The sequence below is a fragment of the Amphiura filiformis genome, chromosome 2 (genome assembly GCF_039555335.1).
Source record: "Amphiura filiformis chromosome 2, Afil_fr2py, whole genome shotgun sequence".
NCBI lineage: Eukaryota > Metazoa > Echinodermata > Ophiuroidea > Amphilepidida > Amphiuridae > Amphiura > Amphiura filiformis.
This window is the reverse complement of record NC_092629.1, coordinates 61,727,757-61,746,117: the sequence shown is the minus strand read 5'-3', so window position 1 is coordinate 61,746,117 and position 18,361 is coordinate 61,727,757. Positions and strand designations below refer to the sequence as shown.

General features: G+C 37.0%; 1 protein-coding gene across 1 annotated transcript in view; it reads right to left on the bottom strand.

Annotated features, from left to right (window-relative positions):
• The window catches only part of LOC140146498 (rapamycin-insensitive companion of mTOR-like), a 117,791-nt gene extending 99,778 nt beyond the window's left edge, over positions 1-18,013 (bottom strand). The window contains 4 exon segments of the mRNA XM_072168367.1: positions 3,558-3,619; positions 9,229-9,326; positions 17,789-17,836; positions 17,933-18,013. Coding sequence (XP_072024468.1) covers positions 3,558-3,619; positions 9,229-9,326; positions 17,789-17,836; positions 17,933-17,981 — 257 coding nt within the window. The 5' untranslated portion in view covers positions 17,982-18,013.
• Between the last annotated feature and the right edge of the window lie 348 nt (positions 18,014-18,361).

The following is an 18,361-nucleotide window of genomic DNA, read 5'->3' as shown; positions in this document are numbered from 1 at the left end:
TTTTTTTTAAAATTTTCCATTTATAACTTCATATATTTTTCTTAGCACTGCCCCTACATCATAAATAACTGCATTTTTGGATTCCTCATGAAATTTCCTTTCAGAATATGTGGGCAATTCCAAGCAAAAGTGGACATGACTCAAAAAAATAAAATTGCCTCTATGTATTTCTTTTAACTTTCATATTATTCCAAACAGATGTAATGTTCAAGTTCTTAACTTTTTTCTGCATTTTTCTAACATTTTGTTTAAAAAAATAATTTCTTCGGAGAGTGTATTTTTAGTGGAAAAATCCTGTTCAACTTAGATATTTTCTAAGTGGGCCTATTTTATTAAACAGGGGCACTTTTCTTTTTAATTTGATACATTTTATATCTATGAAATATGGTCTTCAAGAAATATCCATCACATTTTAAATAACCCCCCGCTAATTTTTTCCTTTCATAGTGTTTTCATAACACTAAATATGGTGTAGCACGAGTTACCGAGAGATGCATTTTTTAATATATTTACAAAATGTTGGCAACTTAATTGATGCCACATATTATTTTCCTTCTACTAGTAGTACCTTGAATAAAAATAAGAAATTGAAATACAAAACACTATCCACCACATAATAATGACCCCTTAAAAACTGTAGCACGAGTTACCAGTAGCACGAGTTACCGATGTAGCACGAGTTACCATAGCCCACTTCCCCCTGTACCAGCAAAGGTAATGCAAAATACCACTTGGCAGCAATAGAGGTACAAAATGTATCTCCCAACTGCATGAATATGCATTTATGTAACCATGGTAACAACTTTCTAGTAGTAGTGTAGCCAGTGGGGGGGGCAGGTGGGGCAGACTTCCCCCTGGCAAACTAGAATTATGTGGTTCGTAATTAAGGTGGCATTCACTCAAAAGTGTGTAAATAACAATGTTTTGTAAATTATACAAATGATATGCAATATGCAAATAAGCTCATTAATATTCATAAATATGCAAATAACATGATAAACATCAGGTCACAATATCCAATCACCAAACCAAGTTTGAAGTTGATTGATTATTAATGCATTTAAGCTGCAGAGTGGATTAATGAAAATGTAGGCAAAATATGCAAATAAGCTCATTAATATTCATAAATATGCAAATATTAATAACATAACACAAAACTATACAGCACATCAAGCCACCATATCCTATCACCATACCTATCTATCTATCTGGCATAGTATACCAAGTACCGGTATGTAGTTGATCGATTATTGTGTTGAAGAGCTGCACAGTGGATTAATCAATTTGCTTCCGCCCGAGCAGCCGAACAAAGAAACAAACAAAGAAACAACCAGGCAAACACACATGTGTGGGGGCCCAAAATTAAAGATAAAAGTGCCCTTCTGACAGAAAAATAAAAGTAAAAAATATGGAAGGCAAAGATAGAGAAAAGGTTCAAGGAGCCAGTTCCACCCTGATCATGCGCCAAAATAGTGTAAATATACCAAATTTTTGCCAAAATAAAGTCCCTTTTTTGAAGCTCGAAGACTTAAACTTGTACAGTCTCTCTTAAAAAAATGCTCTAGTATATCCCATTACTAATACCTGGTCAAAATGATGCAACCAAATTTTAGTTCCCCCCAAATCTAGCCCAAGAAATATAGATACTGGAAATCCACAGCCACATTTCAAGTTGATACTGAGATTTGTATGATTGATACAAAATTTGTTCATGTTGTTGAGTATGATTGGTCTCATTTTCCAGGTGAAGTGATTGAAATCGTGCAAACTGTATTCAGTAATGCACCAAGCAGGAAATCACAGGAAATGATCTCAACCAAAAGATGACCAAACATACTATACCGTACCTCAGAAAGCAATTTTTAAATTTTAAGAAACTTACAGAGCCGATCATTGTAAAGAACCACAAACATTACAAGTTTTGTGAACTAATTTAGGGTGAAATAACCTATCAATCTATCAATTGATGACTGTTCAATTTAACTGTTGAAATTTAAGCCCTACAATGTATGAAATATCCAAACAAGATGGAGCAAGGGATTAAGTACCGTACATTACATATGTAATGCTGGGATGTAATGTGTGTGGTACATTGTATGCTGATACATGCACTGTATTGGTGTTATCTGTACATAAATTGGGTTATTTTGGGGGTTATCATGGTTATATCAAAGTATACTTTGGTTATATGTACATAGATTGGGTTATTTGATCATATACCAGTCATTGAGGAATTTTTATCAAGAAACTTTGACATTTAAAAGAACATTAACCATTTTGTATATGGCGGACAAACCGTAGCACGAGTTACCGTAGTACGAGTTACCATGTTTTTGCCAGTCAATGTAAAACTATGAGGGACAAAACTTTTTAAGTTATACCAAGATAAACCTTAGCATAGCAGTTACTTATCATATAATCAATTAGGCTTTAATGTTTTTTGTTTTAGGACACGATCAAAATAAACATGAGTGATTTTTTTTCATGTCCTCTGCTCGTAGCACGAGTTACCGTTTTTCGCAGCTGTCCCATACATACAAAAGTTGATATATATTCATTTAGCAATACTATGAGGATCTAGCCTTGAATGTTGGGTATTAAAATACAAAAATACAGATTCCAATCAAATGATTTTAAAAAGCTGGAGCACAAAGTATGTAAAAGGACGCCATAAAGTGTAGCACGAGTTACCGTGGAATTGCCCATGTATACTTTGCTTATAGTAGCATGTACAGATACTGAAATAATTAATTCTAAACAAAAAATGGTGCGATTTCCCAAAAATATGCAATGTCCGGCAAAAATCCCCCACCTCGAAACGCATGGCCATATAGTTGGGAGGAAAAGCCTATGATAAATTGAAAATTTTGACCTTTCATTGAAGATATGGATTTTTTCCCTAAAAAGACCTATAGTGTTTTGGGAAAACAATTGATCGTCAGCTTTTCATCCCACTTACATACACTTTAAGTACATATCAGATATTTAAAGTTTACTTTGAGTACTGATTACATGTTAATCATTTGCCATAAAATGTGTATTAAATTGCGAATTTCAAAAAATCAAAATTATTTAATATCAGAAGGACATTCTTCGTATTCAGAATGCAATTCGATATGTCTGATGTGCTCTAATGTCCCACAATAAATACTGTCCAAACGTTCATACCCCATCCCTTAATCAATAATCACGATTGTTAGCCACTGGTGAATTTTTGCATTTTTGATCCAAGGGCACTCATATCCCTGCAAATAAAATGTTTTGAAGCTGCCTGCTATCACTATTAGCAGTTATCGCAAAATAAAGTTTGCTAGCGATACATGATATAGAAAAAGCAGCGATGAACATGCCTACTGTTCAGGGACTATTCATCTCCATCAGGCCAGCTCTCCCTCACTCTCTCATTTAATCTCTGACTTTGCCAAGTTTAAACATGAATGAATGCTGTTTTCTAGTCAATCACCTGTCTTTCAGTCAATCACCTGTCTTTCAGTACACTCCTTCAAGCTCTTCACTATAGTCTCACACAATAAAGAGTAATAAAATGACTTACTTACCAGGCAACTATTTCAGGCAGTGGAGTACATAATTCTTCCACATTTTTAATTGAGTTTAAAATCTGAAATAAATACAAATATTCATATTCTTGATATTAGACAACATTTAACAACTCATATGGGTGACTGTGGAGTACAATAACATATATACATGTACAGCAGTACTCGCCGTACGCCAGAGTTTCTAGAATGCTGCTAAAATAAGAAAATTTTTAATGTTAATTTATTGCACATTCTAGGGAAGTGTGGTTACCTTTTTGAAATCGCCGAGTGGGAGGGTTTTCAATGAAATATTTTTTGTGTTAAAACTGAAGTATCCTATGTATAAAAGAATATGAATATTAACTGCACATCACATATAACGATTTGTGATACCCAATCGTGCTAAAATTTATAGGAGGCAGAGAACTTTATTTCAATTTTTATATACGCCAAAATATTTTCTGCATTTAGCCAAAATTAACACTCAATTGATGGTAAAAATTTTATGTAAATTTTACGTAGGTCCCGACTAAAGATTACTGTTTCGTCTTTATGGGAATCTAATCTCCAATATCTGGAAGAAACTTTTGGGGACCTGCGTGGAATTATCCTATAAATTGCAAAATTCCAGACCGTGTATACACGAAAAAAATGGCAGGTTCCATACTGAAGCACATGTGTATACCGGTATAATATAGGAGTATAGCGTGTAGTCGAATCGGCCCAGCGAGTTCAAATCGATAATGTATTGTGCACGTGTGTCGCTGCCCATTTGTGTTGGATTTCTCTATGTAAAACATGCAGTTATCAACAATTGGGCGCTATTAATACACATTAATGTTTTTAAACAAATGGTACGTTTTCTGTCTTTGCTTGTCACATGGTACATGTATGTTGAAGTAATGAAGACTTTGCAATTATACATGTATGTTCAAATTTTCACGATGACATCAACAAGTCCTTGCCGGCGCTGGTGATTTGTCGATACAGTATATGCCTACATAATAGCGGCGCAGTGCAGCGTGGGTTTGAGCCCCGCCGGCAGCTCTGCCGAACTAAATTTCCTCTTTTTTTTTTAAATTTCATATTATGTAAGGGAAATGTGGCCGGGAGAATATATGTATGGCGAAGAGTGGTGTGACATATTGTACTTTTCTAGAAGTGCATCATGACCCCTCTTCCCCCTTCCACAACAACAACAAAATCCCTAGAGGCATGGGTCTGTATTTCTGAGAAAATCCCTGGGTGCCTACATACACTAAATCTGTTTGTCTTGTTTATTTTAAATTTTGTAAGGGGGGTAAATATTATTTTAGATTACTTGATGAAATTATATTATAAGCTATTTAAGAGCAGAATTGCATATATCCAATTCATTGATTAGGGTACTACACAGTTTACCATTTTTAGTTCAAGTCTGTATCAATTTAAGGTGGTTACACCCAGATAAATTTTGTGACTAATTTAGCATTTTTCTCAAAAAATAACTACACACTTTACTGAAATTTCAGTGATTCAAGACAAGTGGTTCATATATGTTTTAGAAATGAAGTACATTCTAGCGGTATATCTTTTCTTATCATAAATAACATACTGCTTGTTTTGAGTCACTGAAATTCCAGTGTAGTAACTGTCCCTATAATATATATAACTTTTGTTACCACTGTGTTATTATTTTTTGAGAAAAATGCAAAAATAGTCACAAATTTATCAGCATACAATTTTGTGAAATCAAGAGTAGTAGACATGCACGTACAATGGACAGATTTCAGCATTTTCCAATCACAAAAACAGTATGAACTCATCCCCAAATTCACGAGGTTTCATATTTTATCAAATGTACCAAATGAAGAATGACCCATGACCTTAGTCATGGAAGGTGAGGTAGGTCAAGGCTCCAGGCCAACTTGAAGGGGAAATCATCAATTTCCAATGAAGTCCAGTACCAGTTGTCCTTCACATTGACACTGATGTTAACCATGAAAGCAACTTCATTACAAGGACAAGAAAACATATTACAGTATTGTTTGTAATAAACGCTCCCCCTCTGGTACACACTCCCCTCCAATTTTTCAATGAAAAATAGACAAAAATACAAACATTTCCTTGCCATATTGTGTGAGTAAGCTTAAAACTTGCATCAGTCATATCAGTGATGATCACTAAATTGCATGGACAAAACCTACATGTATTATGAATCAAACTTCCATCCATTTCCTAATTATGGTATTTCACCAAATTCTTGCTTGATGATGATGCACTTATGGGTGTAATTTTGTTGTATTTACCACGAAAATGTAATTTTCCACACCATAGGCGCCTCCATCAGTAGTAGTATTAGTATAGTCGTAAATCCCTCCTTTCTACAGGACTACATGTACAGGAGCACCATCAGGAAATTGAACCCGGTTTTTAAGTTTTTTTTCACTGAAAATTCCACTTCTATAAACACCCCACTTTTGGAAAAATGCAATGCCCCCGGGGTGTTTATTACAAGAAGTTGCTTGTCCTGGCACTAACTACATGTATTACCACAATAGCCTGGTTAGTCTGCTAATGCACAGATTTTGCTTCATTTAAATCACATGAAATTCTTCTAAAAAATCACTGATTTATGGAATTGGAGAGCAATGTTGCACAGTATTTTTTGTGGGAAATGAGATCACATCAGACATATTGAATTGCATTGTGAATGTCCTTCTGATATCAAATGATTTTATTTATTTATTTTTTTTTTTTTTGAAATTTGCAATAATACAAATTTTATGGCAAATTGTTAAAAATTGATTACAAATGTAGCTGGGAGGAAATTTCATCATTTGAAAATTTGAAAAATTGAAGATATACATTTTTTACCAAAATTTTAAATTCAAAATTCTTGAGTGTGGTTTTGAGAGCTAATGTTTTTGATGTTGAGGATATATTGAGTGAAAGCAAATCTAGCTAGTTGTAAATTGTTTGGAGTATACAAATGTATTTAGATCTCTGGGTTGATATGATGAACAAATTCTAATCTTTACCCAAAGCAGCAAGTGCACACAGACTCTGAAAAAAAACCACTGCATCTGGCCACATTAAAACCGGCGACCGTCGTAATACTAGCATGACGCTCTAATTAGAACACATAATCCATAGCAATATCATGAACCATCTGGAAAAGTACTCTCTGCTGTGCGATAGACAACATGGGTTTCAAGTGGTAGATCCTGCGAAACTCAGCTTGCTGGGTTGGTAAACGATGTTGCTGAGATCCTTGATAACCGTGGCCGTGCTGATCTATGCATAATGGATTTCAGTAAAGCGTTTGATATGGTTCCGCATCAACGACTCCTCACAAAATTAGACCACCTTGGAATAAGAGGAGATACCAAATCTTGGATTGAGGGCTTCCTGACAAAAGCGCCAGCAAAGTGTCGTCATTGATGGACAGGCATCCCCAAGTTCACCTGTAATTTCGGAGTACCCCAGGGGACTGTCCTTGGTCCCCTGTTGTTCCTAGCCTATATTAATGATATCCCGGAGGGAGTAACATCTGAAGTGAGACTCTTCGCAGATGATCTGATTTTGTACAGAGCTATCAATTCCCTGAGGACTGTGATATTTTACAAAAAGACATCAACTCTCTTTGTACCTGGGAAGAAACTTGGCAGATGAAGTTCAATATATCCAAATGTTTCATCATGCACGTGACACATCAAAGAAGTTTCATTCCACACCAGTATCGCATGGGAACTTCTACTCTCCAAACTGTAGATCACCATCCCTACTTGGGGGTCGAGATATCCAGCAACTTATCTTGGGCTAAACACATAAATCAGACTGTTAACAAAGCAAACAGCATTCTGGGCTTACTGAAAAGAAACCTTTGGAACTGTTCCCCTCGCACTAAAGAGATTGCTTATAAAACCCTGGTGAGACCGAGACTAGAATATTGCAGCCCAATCTGGGATCCGTATCCAGAAAATTCATCAGGATAATTTAGAAAAAGTCCAGAGGAGGGCAGTTAGATTTGTAAAGAGCGACTACAGACGCACCAGCAGTGTCACGGACATGCTTCATGATCTGAAATGGGACACTCTTCAAGACAGAAGGAAAAGGCTCGCCTCATAACTATATACAAAGAAACTCACAAGTTCACACCATCTAACATCAGTCATCACCTGACCAAGAACACTACAGCCAGACGACTACTCGTCAAACTCATGAACTTAACTATAACGTCATACGCCCCAACAAAGACTGCTATAAATTCTCACTTTATCCACGGACAATACCAAAATGGAACTCACTGCCACCTACCACCAAAATAGCTCCTGATGTGGCCTCTTTCAAGAACTTGATCGGCGGTAAGGGAAATTGAAATTGAGAAGAAAATTTAATAAGTTATCAGCGAATCGATGCATGATCTGTACGCTGATAGCCACACCAGGCGTTTTGTGCAGTAGCAGACAAGACAAGACATAACCAATTGAGCCACAGAAGCACCCTGCAGAAGATGGAAGATTTGAATCTATAGTATTAGGTTCAAATGGTGTTCAACACATTCCTATAGGAAGGCATCAGAACTGCATATTTATAACAAATACTTTGCAGTTCTGAATGCGACAAACATCATTTGAACCTAATTCTTCCACTCTTCTCCAGTGCGCCTCTAGTGGCTCAATTGGTTAGAGCGTCGTTCTAGTATTACGAATGTCGCTGGTTTGAATCCAGCCAGATGCATTGGGATATGTTTTTTTTCAACATTTACATGCGCTAGCTGCTCTGGGTAAAGATTAAAATTTGTTCATACACTCAGACTAGTTAGTGAGAACCAATCAGAGCAAATGTTAGTTAAATACGAGGCGTGCATAAATGTTCATAAAAATTCATATTTCTTGCGGGTAGATGCATTTATATTTGCTTTTATTTTCCAATATTTTTAGTGACAAATTTGTTATAAAAATAGCAAAAATCACAGGACTTTTTTGTTGTGTATGAAATAGATTAATAAATTTATGCGTATCACTGTCACATGTTGCTCGAGAAATTGTACAAAATAATGCACTTGTACTGAGATGTTGATGCACTCCCCCTTTGGGGCTCGTGCATTAGCAGTCCAAGAGAGCGCCAAATATGGATCAGGAGTATTACATAATAATACCCTGCTATGACAATAGCTGCACTAGGTTAATCGTATAATCTTCTTATGTGGTTAGCATGGCTGGGCCAGGAAATCCACAAGGTCAGCCAATGTATGTACATGTATTCGGGAAATGTGCCATATCTTTTACAATGGGTGATAAATTTCTGGTTTGTTTTATTTCAAAAGCGCAACAGTCGATATTCTAAAGCTTGGTCCAAATCCAAGAGAAGAACCAACTCTAGTAATTTATATGGTTTCAAATTATATCGGCCGTTGCCTTTTTGATAGAAATGGTGTTTGTTGATGTGCACAGTTTCCCATTAGATCATAACATGCTGTTGTACATCCAAGGTCAAAGGTCTTTTAATCCATATTTGGCGTTGTTCTGGGACTGATTAGATGCATCAACATCTTACATGTACATTTGTAGTACGCGTGCATTATTGTGTACAATTTCACTCCCAACAAGTGATACTCATGCATTAACCTATAATTCAAGGTAGCTAGTTTTTTTCTTCTTTTTATTTTTTGATGCAGTCTGTATTTTTATGGCTGTCTACTTACCACAACAAAATTATTGAGATGTGCCAGTTTCTTGGTATGACTAACTCCTTTTTCTGTAGCAAGACTCACCAGGATATCATGGATGTTTGCTGACATGTCTGTCACAAGAAATGAAAAAAACAAGCAACACTCTTGGTTAAAAACTTGCAATTACATGCTTCTCATTTACATACTCTTATTATTGGTTTTGATATGTTTTGTTTAGTTTTTGTTTACAGGTGATATGAATTCTTGTTCATAATGAAACCAATTACATTTCATACAGCTTTGTTCCCTTTACCTTCCTTACCCGAGTCAAGACCCGTAATTCTCAAACACAGATAAAAAGTTGGTTCCTTAACCCTAACCGTACCGTATACTACAACATACTACTTGATATATGCGCTATTAGTGCGTGCATCCCACGTGGTGTGATGACGCAATCGCCCTAAGTGATATATAGGCACGGTTTCGCTGGCCAGCGAAGCCCAAGACCCGTGGCAAGGTGTCGCCGACCGTCTGCTTGGCATGGGGTCTCGGTAAACAACAGCCCAGCAAACAACTTCTTTCCTTCTTTTCTCTCTTTATTCCTTCCTTCTTTCCCTTCCCGTCGCCGAAAAGCCCCTAGGCGGTTAGGGTTAGGTTACCACTATCGAAACTCAATATATGCTTCCTTAACCCTAACCGTACCGTATACTACAAAATACTACTTGATATGCGCTGTTAGTGCGTGCATCCCACGTGGTGTGATGACGCAATCGCCCTAAGTGATATATAGGCACGGTTTCGCTGGCCAGCGAAGCCCAAGACCCATGGCAAGGTGTCGCCGACCGTCTGCTTGGCATGCGAGGGGTCTCGGGTTCGAATCCCACCCAGAGCAAACAACTTCTTTCCTTCTTTTCTCCCTTTATTCCTTCCTTCTTTCCCTTCGTCGAAAAGCCCCTAGGCGGTTAGGGTTAAGGTTGGTCTAGATCTGAACCATGGCATATTTTAAAAATGCAGAATTCCAGTTTTCTTGAATTCAATATTCATTAGTCTGTGTACTTTAAGTTTGAACTGAAAAATTTTGGCCTTTAATTTTTTTACTAAATTTCTATCAATTTTTAATTACAGGTCGCATGTCATGAGTTGGGTATGCAAAATGGGTGGAGGGATTACACTTTTCTGAAAATTGCGATACAAATTTGATTGGCTTTCCGTAACCCCATATCCTACAGCAGTGGTTGATACCTCATTTTAAGCCTAATATTATACTCTTTCAGTGTACTGAAGCATACATGTATAATTCTACATTATTCAGTAAAACAAGAGCACCAATGGTGCTGTAGATCATTTGTTATGGTCAGGAATTGAAATTCATTGTGTTGGTGGTTGCGTGCAGGCTTTATTTGTTATGTTGTTTGTAAGTGCAGTTGTTAATTTTTATTAGTTTGTTGACAGGGCTGTGATAAAGAGTGTAGTTTAGTTTAGTTTACTACCTTTTATTGCACATGAAAATATCAAAATGAGGTGTGTGGTGCAAAAGGGCAACCCCGAACAGGCACGCAGGCCCACTAGATGGGGTTCCTTATACACACACCAAATAAAAGAACTAAAATTACACAGTACATAATTATAAACACATTTAAAAAAACTATAAAATACATTAGAAATACAATATAACACTAAAATTGAGTTGCCAAATTACTTCAAAACATCGCAGAATTCATATTTATAAGTACTAGTGAAACTGTACAAAGTACATGTATGTATACTGACAAGTTAATTTGAGATGTAGTGGTTAGTGGTGTATCTGTCTTATTGATTGTAGATATTTGTTAGTGTATTTAGGTTGGTGCTGTTGACAGGTTTTTGGATGGTTGCATTGGGCAGGCAATGTAGATTTGGTATAATTGGATTGTTTCATGTTTGCTGGTTTGTAGTTTATAGTTGAAGGTATTTTATGAGTTGTGTGGAGTTGGATGCTGGGAATCTTAGGACTTTTGTTGTGTGAATTTTTGAAGTTGTGGAGTTAAATGTACTAAGTAGATCGCCTAACAGGTCTTACACTATCTTGTGCGGTTTGTATTGCATGGAGATCACTGGCTTTTTGTATTGGAAGGTGATTGGTGGCTTGATCAACCGTCACAGGCTCCGGAAGATGTTAAATATGGGGGGGGCCAATGGTGCCTGGCCAAAATTATTGGGGGGGCCCCAATGGTAATTTTCCATCTAGGCATCCAAATTATTGGGGGGCCGAGCCCCTCCGGGCCCACCCCCCAGAGCCACTGACCGTTTACCAGAATATGATTGACGAAGAAACATTATTTACTAGGAGGCGGTCACCCGTATTTGGCAGTCGACCAAATTTGGCGGTTCTCAGCTGTCACGATTACCTGGCAAATGGTGACTGTACCCTCTAAGCTTCATGCCCATGTGTTTTTTGCGGCTGACAAAAAAAAAGAAGAATTGTCAGCAGCAATTGTTTTGACCAATAAATAAACAAATTTTATTTGGGCGCCGATGATATCCAATCATACTGGAACTCTCGCCACTTTTAAGTTGTTGAAAGCAACAACGTGTAGGCCTATGCAGCGCTGCCCTTACTCCGGAAGTTACTCCTGAGTATTCAATTACTTGTGAGGGTCGTGTTGAATTTAGCTGTGAGGTCATGGCAAATTAGTCAGAGTAAGCAGGTGTGAACGTGTGTGTGCAGTTGGGTAAATTCTGGTGTAAATTTACACCGACTAGTTAGTACCCACGTCTGAACATGCCTGGCATCATTTCACTGCCGTGAAAAAATCACATCAGTTGTGTTACGAGTCGTACCAACTCAAGGCCAAAATCACCTTTTACCAGAACTCACACGAATGCACAACACAAATACACTGTTTGATTAAGCTAACAAAATCTAAGTCTTTAATTGAAAACAAAGTATGCTTGGCACATATAACAACACTATTGCAATACAATAAAATCACACAATTACAGTTTTATTCTATCAGTACTTAACCAGCGGTCTTCTTGTTGGTGATCCTAGAGTTCTTGCAATGTTAATGTTCTGGACGACTGATGTAATATATCCTTATTCACCTGTCCTGCAAAAATCAGCGAAGTCCAGTGTACACTTGCGCGCTTTATAAATTGCGTATGAAATCCTCACACGAAAATGATGCTGCTTTCTCCTATTACTTATCTTCTTGCGCTGCTTTCTCCACAATATATCTCCTTGCGCTGCTTTCTCCAAAAATGGTTTCCTTCACCAATCACTCTTTTCCCAGGGAACAGTTTTCTTTAACACAGCTCCGCTGTTTTTGACAGATGCGTGGCCTTCACAAACCCAGCAAACTCCAGCAATTCGACAGAAGAACTTTAATCCTTTGATGAGGAAGAGCACATTTGTTTGCTCGCAATCTCCTTCGTTGCTGTATTAAAATAGCTCAATTATTGGCTATATAAACTGGTTAAAATGTACTTCTTTTTGAAGCTCAAAGACCATCACACACATGTGGAGTTTACAATCTCCCATGAAATTCTGTCTTGAAATCTCGGCCATAATAAAGGCTATGGCCACCTGTCAGATTTATATCCAGATGATAATAACTGTAACATAATTTCATAAAGTCCTTTACAATCCGCAGTAGACCCTGATGTCTTACTTTAGCCCATTTTCGTAGCTTTGAAATAACCATATTTCCAGCTTGTCGGTGAAAATATCCATCCATCTCCATCGCTCAGAGGCTGTTTTAAATAGCACTGTCGGAAACTCATGATCTCCCTGGCCACATTCAGTAACACTCCTTGAGTATCCCGATTTTAATTGGTTAACATTAAATACTCTCATTTTGAGAGCTATAGCTACATCCATTCACATTACATTCACATCGATACAGGTCTGCCTAGAATTAAATCCAACATGATGTTTTATAACAAACTATCTGGGGTTTTCCCCAATGTTCTGATATTTAATAGACATTCACCTTTCACATTACATCACTTCCTGTGGGTTTTTCCCACAATGAAATTTCACTTTACAATCTCTAGGGATTTTCCCCTTGACATAAATAGCCTTCACATATGATGCTGTTATTTCCATTATAGGGGATTTCCAGAAAAGTCATAATAAACAAACTATTGCATGATTATACAGGTAACTTCCCCTATTTCATGAAATACAATTACACAGGGTACATCACAGTTGAAATGAAAAATGCCAGGGGTGGAGGAGCAGGCGGATGTGGAGCAAGCGGATGTGGAGCAGGCGGATGCGGGAGTGTGCAATAGGACCTATGTGCAAATTCACATGTCAGCATGTCAAAACTACTGGTTACTTTTAGGGTATGATGTATTGACAGCTTGAATGTTGAATTTGAACTAAAACAATTACTGACTACTTAAGGTGGTACTACAATGTACACTCCCTGATAGATTTTGTGACTAATTTTTAATTTTTCTCAAAAAGTAACTACACACTGGTAACAATTTAAGTTATGTATATTAGAGGGGCAAGGAATCCAATTACTTCACTGAAATTTCAGTGATTCAAGACAAGGGGTTCATTAAGAAATGAGGTACATTCTAGCGGTACCTCTTTTCTTATCATAAATAATGTACCACTTGTCTTGAGTCACTGAAATTCCAGTGTAGTAACTGTATTCCTTACCCCTATAATATACATAACTTTTTTGTTACCACTACCAGTGTGTTATTATTTTTTGAGAAAAATGCAAAAATAGTCACAAATTCATCAAGGGGTGTAGTACCGCCTTAAGGGGGTACTACACCCTACTCAATTTTGTGCCTATTTTTGCATTTTTCTCAAAAATTATAGCGCATTGGGGACAAGTAAGATATGCATATATATATTATAGGGGCAAGGACTACAACTGCTATTCTGGAAATTTTATTTCAGCACAGACAACAGTTTTGGAGTTACAGTTAAAAATGAGGGAAAACCAATATTTGATCAATAAATCAATAACTACTTGCTTTGAGTTGCTGAATTTTCAGTACAGTAGGTGTAGTCCTTGCCCCTATAATATACATATCTTACTTGTCACCAATGTACTATAATTTTTGAGAAAAATGCACAAATAGGCACAAAATTGGCCTGGGGTGTCAGACTTTAAGGTACATATTTCGAGGTGCATAACAAACACCAAATTAGTGTCGTATGACCTTTGACATGCATGCATTCTTTTGTCGAGAGTGACATGGTCTTTCAATTAGTGCCGAGTGTCCTTGGCAGACTTGACTATGCTTCAGTGGTCATGAAAGGATTCAATAGATAACCTCTGACTCAATAATCCCAAGCTATTGTCTGAAACTGCACCTCGGAAGATGTATGCTAAGAACTCAGTCCTCAAATGATAGTCATATAATAACGACCAAAAGATAAATGACTGACTATCATTGAGGACTGAGTTCCGCAGTCTACTGGGGTGTAGTACCCCCTTAAAGGGTTATATGTTCCTTTTTTTTTCATTTTTAATGAAATCCTAGATGAATTTCAGTATTTTTAGCAACATGCTAATGTACGGTACATTTCTCTTATAACCGTCTCGCTAATTACTCGTAAAAATGTCATTGACCTTCACAATGTAATTAACGTAGGTACAATTATTTTAAATAGTTCATTTGAAGCATTAAAATGCATTGAGAATAATCCTCCAAATCTGATGACAATCTTGCATAAAATAAAAAACTTTTACAGTCATAATATTAATGAAGTTTCAATTACTTTATTTAGCCTCATCTCATCAAAATCACAATTTTTTATGGCTAATTATAGGAAGGAGAACCCTTTCACATAATTTTGGAAATAAACAAATTTTCTAAAATTCTGAAAATACAAAAAAAAATACATTTAAGTGCACAAGCTTTTTTTCTTCTGGGTAAGAATTTGTTTCTTGCATGCAACAGGTTTTTTCTTGCATTTTTTTAAATTTCCAAAATTATGTGAGAGGTTTCTCTTTTATTTTGTCAGCAATAAAAATAACAATTTCGATGAAATGAGGGAAAATAAAGTAATTAAAGTATTATTAACACATTCATACATACACGCTATGTAACAGCGCGCGTGATTGGTCGAGAGCCGGGCATAAACAGCGTTTATGCCCGGTGTCCCGGATGTGCGATCGCCGGGTAGGAAAAATGAAGGAAAATCATGATTTTTAATAATGTTGCTTGTACTCTTTTGTTATTATTTTGATGAAATACGAATCACAAAATGTTCTGGTGTGTATGAACGGGGTTCATTCATATATTTTCATGACTAAACGGTTGTTTAGTCATGAAAATATATGAATGAACCCCTAATTCATGCATTTAAAAACATAAATATAGGTCCGATTTTCTGGTGAAATCAATTTCTCCCCTAATTCCCTTTTGGGGGTAAGGGCAAGGGTTTTGTGTTAGGTTAAAGGTTAGTTGGGCTAGGGTAGGCTTGTATACATGTAGTAAGGTTTGGGGGTGGGTGGGTGGAAGTGTTCGATTTACCGCCTGCATACCTGCACCAGTGCATGTAACATTCCCTTTGTGCATGCAGCTTTTCACTACCTGCCTGCACGCGTGCATGTACGATTTTAGCGCTAGCGATATGACAAGGCCAATATACAAAAGTAAACAAGCAGTCAGTCCAATTTGGAAAAACCCAATCTATTTTTAGCGCAACATCCTGACTTCAGGGCTGACGCAATTGACAATTCCCTATACCCCTATCATGAGAAATGTCACTTTTTTTCATTGACTTCCCTAGTCTTCTACACAGCCAGTTTGCGTCGGTCTGATACTCGACTACTCGTCGATCCTAATGAACATTCGCGATAGCCACATACAGTCTGGTCCGAGACTATGACTTCCCTTAGAGGGGCTAGCGTAATGTGACGCCATCCACCACATCCCGATACCCTCGCACATGTCGAAGGAAGTTCAAGCTGTCATTTTCATTTAATTGAAAAAAAAAGAACCGGAATTTAAACTGTGGGAAATATTTGATTACGTAAGGACCAGCAAAAAAGGAAATAGCTCAAAAAACACTTGCATCATTCTGGAAATTGTGCACCTCGTCGGCGACTAGTTCTAAAACAGATGAAGCCACAGCATCCAGTGTTTTGGCTAAGAAATCGGCGAGTGATCGGCATAAAAATGACACTGACAGTGGAGCCGGGAATATTATTACAAGCTTAACTGACAATGATCGTGATTCAATGTGATTTTATGTTTGCTTTAATTTTGGTGCATGCACACTTTTTGCTGTGCATGTTGAAATTTTGGGCTACATGCACTAGTGCAGGTAGGAAAAAAATGTGTAAATCGGACACTGGTGGGTGGGTTATGTTTTGTGTAACTAAGGGTATGAAAAACATTGAAAAACTTTATAAAAAGATTTTTTTTTTTTAAATAGATTTTTTTTTTTTACGTTTAAACGGTTAGCGATTCTTCTAAACGGATAGTGCATTTAACGGGCGGTTACATGTGAAACGTTTAAACGTAGACACCCTTATGCCCGGCGCTGCATGGCTAGGGACAGGCACATCTGAGTGAGGGCGCTATTTATTTTACTTGATAATAAAGCCCTATGTAAATCTGTGCCATTTTGTGCCACTGAAAACACCATTTTTGGAGAAAATGATGAATAAAACCAAAATGAATCATTTTCAGATGCTCTAGTTTGCATTGACAACAGATTCAATGCTTTAGGAAGCAGAATGCAACATTGACTTCACTTTTGAATATTTTTTTCTTTGAGATATGCCTTGGTGAAAATCACCATTTTGGTCAAAAAGGGGTCAAAGGGCATTTTTGGGAAAAAATTCTATTTTGACCCAAAATTCATCTTCTGACAAAAGGGAAACATGGTTTGACAAAAACTTTTATCCTTTTCACATAACAATTCCAGTTTACTTGTTTGCTGGGAGAAAGCACTTTTTTGTTATCGCTTGGGAAAAATCATTGTTTTTGCTTAAAATGGGCCCAAAATGGCCTAAAATGGCAAAATTTGACCAAAATTAGCACAAAATCACATTTTTACCACCTTAAAAATTGAATTTTCATACAAAATTTCACAGATGTGTTGGAAATGATAACATACATAATATTCAACAAAAATTAGATAAAATTACAATGAAAACAAAAAATTGACAGGGTGGCACAAAAATTATCAAGTCCCTATGCACTCCTATGGTAAGTCTTATCAGAGAAAATGGCCCAATGTTCCGACAGTAATTTCGTCATAACTTCACTTAGCAATACAGTAGAAGATTGGTTTTGGTGTCAAATTGTTTCTGAGATGTTCTCTCTTCCAACAAACAACAATTCATGTTAATAGAATTAATTTGAAATTGTTATGCCTGTCCCTAGCATGGCTCCTTCAGTTGTAATTTCATTTGTACAGCGTTGAATGGAACAGGTCCATGGCGAAATTATGAAATTTACCCGCCATAAAAACCCAATAATAATAGTTCAGTTTAATAATCACTCCATCCAGGAGGAGTGTTGGCCAGTACAACAACAAGACAAGACAAGACTCATGGACTGTACATTGACCATGTTGACGTTTTGTACGGTTTTCAATCATGCAATTCATGAATTATGTACGTACCTCGGTTTAAATCAAGCGGCACTTCCGACTCTCCGCTATCATACCGGCCTGAAAAATCACAAACAAGAACAATATTATATCAGCTTTTAGGAAAGTCACAATTTTACATAAATTTGCCAACAGAAAATAGCTAAATTTGCTTACCTTTGGAGCGTCTAGCGCTCCGACCCCGCAACATACTGGCGGCCGCCATGATGGTGCTGTTATTGCGCAGACGCATACCAACATCTGATAAGGCCAAAGGTCAACAACCTGTCTATTGTTTTTTCCTGCATGCCAAAGCACACCACTCCACGCCATAAATAAATTCTGCCAGTCACATTTCCCCAATATGAAATTTATTAAAAAGTAAAATTTTAACTTTACTTCATTAAAGTTTGGCGGAGGCGGGGTTCGAACTCGCGGACGTACTGCTTTGGACACACTATGAACCCAGCGCCTTAGACCACTCGGCCACTTTTCTTGTCATGTAATTCATTTGAAACTTTATATTTGTAGATATAATCGCAACTTCAACATAGGCCTACCACGTGACAAGCAAAGGCAGAAAACGTACCATATTTTGGAATTTTA